The sequence below is a fragment of the Acanthisitta chloris genome, unplaced genomic scaffold, assembly GCF_000695815.1.
Source record: "Acanthisitta chloris isolate BGI_N310 unplaced genomic scaffold, ASM69581v1 scaffold648, whole genome shotgun sequence".
NCBI classification, from domain to species: domain Eukaryota; kingdom Metazoa; phylum Chordata; class Aves; order Passeriformes; family Acanthisittidae; genus Acanthisitta; species Acanthisitta chloris.
The window spans coordinates 68,086-79,020 of NW_008685130.1; the positions used below are offsets into that span (position 1 = coordinate 68,086).

The 10,935-nt window shown below is 41.8% G+C and overlaps 1 protein-coding gene across 1 annotated transcript in view; it reads left to right on the forward strand.

Moving 5' to 3' along the window:
- ANO1 (anoctamin 1, calcium activated chloride channel) overlaps positions 1-9,644 on the forward strand; it is a 44,020-nt gene extending 34,376 nt beyond the window's left edge. The window contains exons 19-27 of the mRNA XM_009079594.1: positions 94-101; positions 182-239; positions 349-449; positions 1,436-1,581; positions 2,674-2,826; positions 5,019-5,071; positions 6,702-6,886; positions 8,099-8,204; positions 9,135-9,644. Coding sequence (XP_009077842.1) covers positions 94-101; positions 182-239; positions 349-449; positions 1,436-1,581; positions 2,674-2,826; positions 5,019-5,071; positions 6,702-6,886; positions 8,099-8,204; positions 9,135-9,395 — 1,071 coding nt within the window. The 3' untranslated portion in view covers positions 9,396-9,644. The remainder of the gene's footprint in view (positions 1-93; positions 102-181; positions 240-348; positions 450-1,435; positions 1,582-2,673; positions 2,827-5,018; positions 5,072-6,701; positions 6,887-8,098; positions 8,205-9,134) is intronic.
- The last annotated feature ends 1,291 nt before the right edge of the window (positions 9,645-10,935 follow it).

A 10,935-nucleotide genomic window follows, 5' to 3' on the forward strand; every position in this document is an offset into this window, starting at 1 on the left:
CTTCAAAGGCCGGTGAGCAACACCAAGGGCTGTTCAGGGCTTCAGCCTGTTGGAGTCCTTTTCAGGACTAAACCATAGGTGGTCCCACTCAAGGGCTTAGAGTATGACACAAATGATTTTAGGAATCAAATATAAAAAGCATGAAATCCATCTGATGTTTCTAACTTCCATTGTGCCCTAGATTTGTTGGACGTCCAGGAGACTACGTCTACATTTTCCATTCTTTCCGAATGGAAGAGGTAATTGCATTTCCATCTTGTCTGTGATCATGTTGGCTGGGAGCACCATCTGCCCCTGCCACAGGGGTCCAGCAGATGTTCTGACCCACCTTTCTTCTGTCCACCCTAGTGTGCTCCAGGCGGTTGCCTAATGGAGTTGTGTATCCAGCTCAGTATCATCATGTTGGGCAAGCAGCTGATTCAGAACAATTTATTTGAGATTGGCATCCCGTAAGTAGCAACTTCTGATCATTATTTGTTTTTAAAAACTGCTTTTTACACTTCATGCAGTGCACTGTGTATCCACCTCCCCTGGATGTGAACGGCATTCACTGGTTGCAGGAAGGATTTTTGCAGTCAGTCTCTGTCTGCTGTACAGGAGAGTCTTGAAGGCCAAGTTGAATGACCAGCAACCTGGTCTAGAAGGAAGCTGTCCCTACCCATGGCAGGGGGTTGACACTAGATGAGCTTTAAGGTCTGTTCCAATCCAAACCACTCTGGAATTCCATGATTTTATGACTGTGAATAGCTGCATCCTTGCTGCACCTACATCCAGCAGTGCAGATGTCTTTGAAAAGTGTTGGGCAATCTATTGCTTTCCTACTGGTTACCAAGAGGTGCAGTAGTTAAACATGTGATACAGTTATAACCATGTTGCAGTACCTGATCCCTGATACTTTAGGCTTATTGGTGGTGAATGGCCTTGTGGGGAAGCCACATGAGGAGTGGCTGAGGTCACTTGGATTGGTCAGCCTGGAGAAGAGGAGACTGAGAGGAGTTCTTATCACTGTATACAGCTTCCCCACAAGGGCAAGTGGAGGGGCAACACTCACCTCTTCTCTCTGTGACCAGTGACAGGACCCAAGGGAATGGCCTGAAGTTGTGTCAGGGGAGGTTTAGTTTGGATATCAGGAAGAGCTTCTTCCCCCAGAGGTGTTTGGGCACTGAACAGCTCCCCAGGGCAGTGCTCACAGCCCCAAGCCTGACACAGCTCCAGGAGCATTTGCACAATGCTCTCAGCACGTGGTGTGGTTCTCAGGGTTGTCCTGTGATCCTTGTGGGTCCCTTCCAACTCCAGCTGTTCTGTGATTCTGTGATATTGTGGTTCTTGCAGTTTTTATGAAGATAGATATAAAGTTTATTGTGCCTGTTAATGTAAAATAACTGAGAAATGAGCAGAGAACAGAACATAACTGAACTGTTTCCTTTTCCCTCAGAAAAATGAAGAAATTGATACGATACTTGAAACTAAAGCGTCGGCGTTCTTTGGACCATGAAGAGCACATGAAAAAAAAGCAGCGTTATGAAGTGGACTACAACCTGGAGCCTTTTGCTGGACTTACCCCTGAATATATGGAAATGAGTGAGTGTGGCAGAAAGAAGGCATTTTAAACCATAATTATTCTGACTAATTGGGATTGAGAGCTGAGCTTTTTGAGCTGCAGATTCAGTGGACGGTGGATATGAGGATAACTGAATTATTAACGTGTACAGTCTTGGACCATGGCTGCTTGAGGGCTGAATTCACAAACTCTTATTTCAGCACAATATTTTAGATATTTTCTTTGAAGCCATGTGACATGTCACTGTCAAGTCTCAAATGCAAATGATTAAGTGGCATATCGTTGAGATCGTGTTTTATCATCAGTTGTACTCCACATTGGCAATAACTTACTTAAGATTTGATTATTTTCACACCAGTCTTTTTCTTCTGAAACTGGACTAAATCCTGTCAGAGAGAGATATGTCTGTAGGCCAAGTTGTACTTGACGTATAGGTTTTTCTCAAGTAATATATTATGTTGAGTGAAGCAAATTAGAATATCTGATGACCTTGATGTTCAGAGTACTTGAAACAGATGGAAATTTAATCATACAAACTACGAGATCATTCTGTCAGTTCCTAAAAATAAGAAAAGATGCAGTTACTGAGATCAGCATTGGGAATTAACAGAGGCAGAGAGAGAAGGGGCACTGGCAGTACTGGGATGAGCGTGACATCAGTGCCATGTCCTCATCAAACAACAAGCAAATCTGATCCCAGACTGTAGGAAGCAAATTAGTAAAGGCAGAGAATCAGCCCTGTCCTTTTCAAAGTTTCCAGTAGGATTCATGAAGGCTAAAAACCTGCCAGGTGGAACATGGCAAGTTTAGGTAGAGCTAAGATTACTGCTGTAATCCCACTCCTTCAGTTCACTCCTGTGCTGGCCTTGCCCATGGAAAAATTGTGTTAGGAGCTTCCCCATCCTTCTGGTTACTTTGCCTTGCCTTTTGCAAGGAGGCAACTGGCCCTTCCATGCCCAAATGGAGCAGCCATCATACAAACCATGCCTGACACAGAAAAATGTCACTTAATCTCTCAGCACATGTCATCTTATCAGAATTTGAGGATGGCACTGAGATGATGATGGTAAATCCTATCCGCAGCCACTGAAATGGTTTCTTTTTCTTTTCAGTTATCCAGTTTGGGTTTGTAACTTTGTTCGTTGCATCCTTCCCACTGGCACCTTTGTTTGCTTTATTGAACAACATCATTGAAATCCGTCTAGATGCAAAAAAATTTGTTACTGAGCTGAGGAGACCGGTAGCAGTGAGAGCAAAGGATATAGGTAAGTGCCTATTGCTATTGTATCCCTGTTTGTTTATTCCTGGATTGATGGCAGGATATTATTATGCTGAGTGAGTTTCAATAACAGGAAGATATTTATAGGAAAATTCAAAACATTAGACTGTGGCTTAACTGTGAACTGCCATAATTTATCGAGGCTTTGCTTTAAAATAGGAAGACCAGAGCTTTAAATTCAGATTAATATTTTATTAAGTAAACATTATCACTTTTTAAATCAAAGTGATCAATGCGATAGCAAAATACCTCGCACGGTTCTGCACATCAACAGTCCTTCCTGGCAACGCAGTTTTCTTGCAGAAGCAAAAATTTCTGCATTTAATAACTCTGGACTGGCCTCACAAATACCCTTGAGAATGAGAGGAGACTCAAAAGTTTGTGGGTAAATGTATCCCTTTGTACCTATTCAGCAGTAATATTGGAAGGGTGAAAGCTGCAGTGGATGTAGCTGGAACTGGGCTCTGTGTCCATACAGGGACCACAGACCAGTCCTCCCCTTCAAGGGGAGCTAATGCCTGTGGGTGTATGTAACAAGGGAGATGTTTCTCCCAAGTGTTGGTTACTTATGACTAAAAAGGTCATTAAAATAAAAATAGGAATAAAATAATTGTCCTTATTACAGGGCCAGCCAGCAGGAGCAGGGAAGTTTATGATCTGTTACTAAACTCTGTGTTCATTCTACTATTGTACAGGCAGAGCTTTCCCTTGGGCTCATCCTTGTGCCCATCTTAGACTGGGAGAACAAGTTTTGTTATGACTTTTGCCATGGTTTTGCTGTGGGGGTATTTTGTGGCTGCCTGAGGTGATACTATGGGCTCCGGAGATGGTAGAGAGGGTGGTGTTGGGTTTGTGGTCGTGGTGGGTGTTGATATTATTTTTTTACATTTGTGTTTAAGAGGATGTTAATTGCGATTCAATCCCCCTCTTGTGGGTGAAGGAACTCCATCTCTTTCAGAGACATCCCAAAGTCAGGCTGTAAGATGGCCACAGACAAACCAGAGAAGGTTTTAGGGCAGGTGTCAGCAGAATCAGGAAAGGGAGTAGGGAGCTGGTCTCACTTGCCTGATGCAGTGGGTAACCACAGAGTTCTGTCTCTGCTTCCACTGATACTGTCATACCTGTTCCTGAAGTTCAGTGCTGTCCCCTGCCCAGACTGGCTTATGTGTGCTATGCCAGAAGACCAAAGCTATATGAACTATGAGTTAGCTGTCAAGCACTCAGCCAGGCTGGAGTAGTCTTCCAGGGATGTGACCTTGTGTAAAGCCTCCTACATCTTCCTTCCTCTTCAGCCCCAGAATAGGAGAGTGTCTCATCAGGGCTGTAACCACAGAAAGCTGGTAGCAGTCCTGGGTTTCTCCATCAAGACTGAATTTTGCAGTTTGAATCCTTCAGCTGAGAAGAAATTTCCAAGCTGTCACTAATGACCAGGAGACTGCTGGGCCAGGCACGAGGGTGCATGACCACGTGCACTAAACCAGCACTTTATGTAGCCTTCAGAGAAACCCTTCCCTGAGGAATGGACCTGGAGCTGAGGAAGGGGCAGAGCTGGGGGACTTCATGCAACATCCTCAGCCTAAATCCTGAGGAGCTGAACCTGAGTCAGTGTGGGGTTGGCAGGTATTACCCTTCATATGCACGGAGCCTGTGCTGAGGAAAGCTGTACCAGGATGGTTTTCAAATGCAGATGGGAAAAATCCCTCAAGTGGCTTCACTGCAGCTTTGCTTCTGCAAAACTGTGGTGGGATCAGCAGTGACCAGAAGGTGTAGAAACAGATTGAAGTAGACCAGGACACACTGCACCATGTGTGTGGAGGTTGCAGCTCCTTTATTTGTAGATTTCTTATTCTCCTCAGGCATTTGAAAAGTATGAATGAAATTTCATGCTGTTTTCTTTTCCACCTATGCTGGCATTCCTCTTTCTCATACTTGCCTTCCTCTTCCTCAAAGGAGCTTAAAGCCTAAAAGCTCAAAGAAAAAACAGGTGCCTAAACATATTTTTTGAAGACAGAGTTGGGCTCCCTTTGCTTACAGGTCATTAAATTCTCTCTTATAATTTGTTCTTTTTGTATTTAAAATATACCTCTAGTTTGGGTGCTTCTAACACTGTTAAATGAAAGTCTAAGTTATCTATTTTGAAGGGCTAGAACAGCATTTATATTGTGTCTCTTTCCTTAGGAATCTGGTATAATATCCTCAGAGGAATTGGAAAACTTGCTGTCATCATAAACGTAAGTAAATCAGCATGACTAAAAGTTGAATTCAATGGCTTTTCCATTCTGCTCCATGTGTTTTATTTCTGCAGAAGTCCCTCAGATCAAGTGAAAGTATATGGTTTAGAAATTTCTGGAAATACTAGAGAATTAGTTGCAGGGTTTATTTAAGAGTTGTGATGGTAGTAGCAATAACATAAAATATTAAGTAGTCAGTGCAGCTTTTCTCCACAATGTTTTAATGAAACAGATTTGCCCTTCAAACAAATGTGACCACAGCTGCTTACTTTTACTCTTTTGGAATACTATGCTAAGATGATGTGTTTTTTAATTTCGATGCTATTTTGGGTCTGGCAGTCAACTGGGTGAGAATCAGTTCAGCTCCTCAGAGCACAGTGTCCCTCCATTGAAAATCTGGCCTTGATCTGCACTGCTCCTGCTCAGAGAGCTCTGAAAATCCTCAAAACATTTTTATCTCAACATCAACAACTACATCCCAGCCCTTAGAAAAATTCAGTGTGCCTTAACATATTCATGGATGTACTTATCTACTATCCTATACAATCGATGTCCCCAGTGGTCATCCTCCCTGCAGCCCAGCTGGGGAAAGATGAGACTGAAAGCTGAAGGACCAGCTGAAAACATGTTTGCAGCAAACCAGGGGCTGTGTAGGGCTTATGACCACATGTCCATGGACTCTCTTGGGGTTTTTTGACATTATCCAGCCTGGGAATCCCTTCATTTTGCCCCAGGGGTCTGTTGTGCTATGGCAAAACCATTCTTTTTGTTATTTGCTATGCTGTTTTAGTTTGTCTTTACCATTTCTTCTCTTTTTCTTTGGAAATAATTTCTCTATTTTATTTCTTTTTTCTCCCATGTAGTCTCTCTCTTCGTCCTTGTCCAGTGTTATTTTTCCTTCTTTGATCAATGTACTACTCCTCTTTACCATAAAATAAGTAAAACATTTTGTACTGTGTTTGTTCCACATGTACATGAGATTTATGCCAGTGAGAATGTTTCATAATGATGATAAATGAAGAGGGCTGAAGTTGTGAAGAATTCAGCCAAATTGGCTGTTGTGCATTTTCTGTATGATCTTTTTAGAAAACCATTTTAAATAACCAAATGAAATGCAATTTATTTTGTGACCATAAAAATAAAACTGGGCTCAGTCTGCTCATCCTTTTATCTCGATGGAGTTAAAAACCACATGCAATTAACAGCCTTTTGCAGTGCAGTGAGAGTTGGAAGAGTCAATTCACTGTCAGTTGTTTGCAGAACAGAAAAGTACTTGGAAATCAATCAATTGGACCTTATGCAATGCTTCAGGAACGAGCTGTGACTGGGGCACAGGGAGGCAGCACTGTGTTAGTTCTCCTCTAGTGCTGGAGGTACAGCTGCTCCAGTCTCTGAAGGCCTCAGGTTGTCCACACAGACATCTCGGTGTGGAATTACTCCAATAGCTGCAGCTTGGAAGAGTAAGCAGTAAATACTCCCTTGTTGCAGCAGTGAATGCTCCATTTTTAGGGCCCCATGGGCTGCAGTTCGCCCTGAGCTGTGCGAGTGGTTTGGGCAAGTCATGATTGAGGATATTGTTAACTTAACCACTGCCTGAATATTGTGCTCACTCTTTACTCTTATGGCTTAGGCATTTGTGATCTCATTCACATCCGACTTCATTCCACGCCTCGTGTACCTGTATATGTACAGTGAGAATGGCACCATGCATGGCTTCGTCAACCATACACTATCCTCTTTTAATGTCAGCGATTTTCAAGCAGGAACAGCTCCAAACGACCCCTTGGACCTTGGCTACGAGGTTCAGATCTGCAGGTACTCTCTTAAATGATAGCTAACATTAAGTATTTTCACAGCTGGCTAAGAATGGAACAAACTTTTACATTCCTGGGGCAGGTCCCTTGTATTTTCCATACGTTTGGTAACGTTTTATATCAGATGGATCTGTTGCCTTGAACATCTGAGCTGACATATTAAGCAATCACAAAGCCAGAACAGAAATTACTGCTCATTTTGAGAAATGGAGGTTAGCATTAGTTACATTCAGTGTGTAAAGGTTTTTATTATTATCTAATCCTTTTTCCAGGGAAGGAGATACATGATAGAGCACAAGGATGCTCTAAGGGAACAAACTCTAATGTCATGTCATTGTACACATGCTGTAGATATAATGACCATGACCTCTCTTTTTTGAGTGAATCTGCTGAAATGACTGCTCAGAGATGTAAATAAACAAAAAAAACCCAACCAAAATTGCATATGTAGTAGTTTTACTTGCTTTTACTTTCTCCTGGTTTCCTTCTGTTGATCTCTGGGCATAGGATAAATGAGGTCTAAGCACAGAACTAACAAAACAGAAGTGTTAAAGTGATCCAATACCAAAATGCCAGATTTATGTGCTTTCTAGTCCAAGGCTCTGTCTTCCCATCCCAGCATTTGGCCCATATTTCAAGGATTTTTAAATTATTTGAAAATACGGAGCCCTAATTCTTTCAAGGTACTGACAGGATGATGTGGTTTTACATTTAATGTATTTTTCTTGCTCCTGTTTCTAACAAGTTATTGTTGATCAGCTCATAAATTTTCTGTAAGGTGAAATTCTCCCTCTCCACAAGGCAAAATGTAGCTGTGATCTTTTGCTAATCATGTTATGTAGTGTAACATGCTCTGTGGATCTGAGATCAGTATTTTTGTCTTTAAAACCAGTTTGAAAAATACATGTTGTCTTTTTACCTATCTTAAAAGAAAATAAACTATCTGAGCTGTATAGTTCACTCTGTCTTAGGAAAAATTGATGTTATATCTACTAATCAGAGGGTATTAAGATGGAAGACCTTTAATTTTGAGTAAATTTTGAAGGGTAATGGAGACTTTGAGCTGTGTCTTGTTTCTGAGGGGTTAATACTTACTTGTAATAGTGAACTTCCTTTAGCCAGCTCAATTTACTGTTCAAGTGTTTGTTATTAATTCCTCCTGGTGCTAAAGTTTGTGAATGACATCACTGATTTCCTGAGTCTTGTTTTGCAGATACAAAGATTATCGAGAACCTCCCTGGTCTGAAAACAAATATGACATTTCAAAGGATTTCTGGGCTGTTCTAGCAGCAAGATTAGCATTTGTGATAGTTTTCCAGGTAGGTTACACTGCAGGCACTTGAAAATAAGTGAATAGGCCAAAGAAATACCATCTTTCTCTGTTGTTTCATGGAAAAGCAAAAGAAATTTGCCCATCTTCTTCACACTCTTCATCCCACCCAGTCAGGCATAGGTATATCCTCAGTGGAAAAATTCATCCCCAGGGACTGCCTGAACTGGTTTGATGCAGAAGAACCTAATGACCTTAGAGAGCAGCAAAGCACAAGGCTGATGCTAATTAGGTCCCACCAATTTCTCCCATAGGATATCAACAATTTCACTGATGCAGCATAAACTTCATCCAAAATAATTTCTAGAGCTAGCCAAGAAATGAAATTTCCAAAAGAGTTTAATTTGCATCTGAAGAAGAAGGCAAAATCATGTAATTTGTCCTAAAATTACATTATTCAATCACAACAGTGATGCAGGTTATTGTGACACAGGTGTTTTAAGTTTGCCTTATCTGAACAACTTGTTTGGAAATTTCTGTTGGTTTTTTGGATAGAACATGTATCTTTCTGTGAAAGACCTCCCTTTCATTGAATCAAGGTTTTTAAATCAGAAACATTTAATTGTAATGTATTTTACCATCTTTCACCATTTTACCTCTTGTATTTGCTCCTGCCTTCCTGATGTAAAACTCAGGAGCCATTTACCAATGACAAATTTCTTTGGATTTTTAAGTGGCTGTGTCAGTACTTGTACATAAATCACCAAGATCTGTGCCTGATGTCTTTCTCTGCTCCTAACATGAGCAAGCAGTTGGGGTGAATTTGGTTCAGTATTAGGCTTGTGACATGCAGCTGAACCCAAATCAAATATTGTCCTTTCTTCACTCCTCCCTTCTAAGGACACCACGAGCAGCCCCTTCCCCTACAGCCATCCTTTTGTTTGACCTTGCTGACACTTTTTCACACTTTCATTTTCAGAACTTGGTCATGTTTATGAGTGACTTTGTTGACTGGATTATCCCAGACATTCCCAAGGACATTAGCCAGCAGATTCATAAAGAGAAAGTTCTCATGGTGGAGGTCTTCATGAGAGAAGAGCAAGGGAAGCTGCAAATGCTAGAAACCTGGAAAGACAAGGACAAGAAAACAGGTGAAAACTGTAACAATCACAGCCCCAGACTCTCCAGGAGCCACAGTGGGAGCTTGTCCTCCTGCCATTCATATCCTCTGGATGTGTAGAAGAGGAGGGAGCTGAGGATGTTGGGGCATTCCACTGAGACACAAGCCATCGCGTAAAGGGCAGGACTCGAGTAATGGACAACCTGGTGCATGTTGAAGGATGTGCTGCCATTTTGCTCCCATCTTTGTGAGAAATGCCCTTCTTGCAAACATGGAGGACCACATTCTATTTCTGATAATGTTGTTTTTTTCTTTTGCACAAGCAGTAATGCAGGGAATTTTTATATTTCATGGTTAGGTCACACTATTGTGCATTAATCAATGCAGGTACATAGTATGTCTTGCTAGAGAGATTCTCTGAGAATTTGACCTTAGCCTGTTCATTAACTGATTAAATAAAGATAAATTTTAAGTCATAATAATACTACTAATCTAAAATCATTCTGGAAACCCAGGTTTGAAGGTCCATGGGGTAACTCTATAAATCATATGCAAAATCAGCGTTAGAGTGTGCCCTAGTATTCCTTTTGGCAGGAAAGAACCCACAAAAAGCCTTCCAGGCTGACTTACTTTCCAGGACTGGGTTTAGCTCTGTGTCTGAACAAGCAAAGCTCCCACTGAGCTTTAGTGTCCCACAGGTGTGGGGGGCACTCGTGGCAACCTGCTGCGTATCCAAGGTCCTCACCAGGGCACTGCTCTCTTCAGAAACATCAGGAAAGGGATTCTGGCAAGTCCTTTCTCACCACTGATGTGGATGGAGCTACCTCAGTGCCCCAGGCTGTGTGGGAGCAGTTCCCAGCAGCTCCCTGCTCACAGCCAGGCAGCAGCAGCAGCACAAATCTGGAGAACCTCCCAGCAGGTAGATGATCTCAGGGCATTTTGTTAAGTGCCCTGAATTAACGAGCACACATAGAGCTCCAGTGACTCACACTGCCCTGCCTAGTACTCGGGACACTGCTGTTGCTGAGGAAATTCCCTTCTCCCCATTGTTTTAGCACATCCCTTTCCCAGACAGGTTTTTCCCTGTAGCCCTCAGCCCTCTGCAGGAGAAGGGAGTCTGCACCCCAATTTCACAGCCAGTGGCTCCCACAGACTTTCTGCTGTTGAATGGCATTTCCCAGAGGCTGTGCTAGAGGAGGAAATCCAAAGTGTGTCCCACTTACTGTCTGCAATGGAAGTTTTGTCTGCAGTGGGGCTACAGGACCACTAACCTTCAGTTAGTTACAGGACTTTTCTTTTTGTCTTAAAATACTCTATCTTTTGTACAAGGAGCTTCCTGAAGTATAAGTCTAAACCCCTCACTTACCATGCCTAGCTAAAGCCCATCAGTACAACTCTTTTTAAGCATAATACATTTTAGTTTTGCTTTGTCAACCGATAAACTGCACTTCCAAATAATATTGGTGCAATTAACCTGATTTCTTTCATTGCTTTGTCTTGTCCATGGCACTTGCATTGCAAATATAAAACTGAAAAAGAAAATAAAAAGGAAAGATTTCTTTAAAGTCTAACTACTGTATGGTTTGTTACAAAACCAAATGTCACAAGACTCTTTTCAAGAGAAGTTATTAATTTCTTTTTTTCCTTTTCTTTTTTTTCT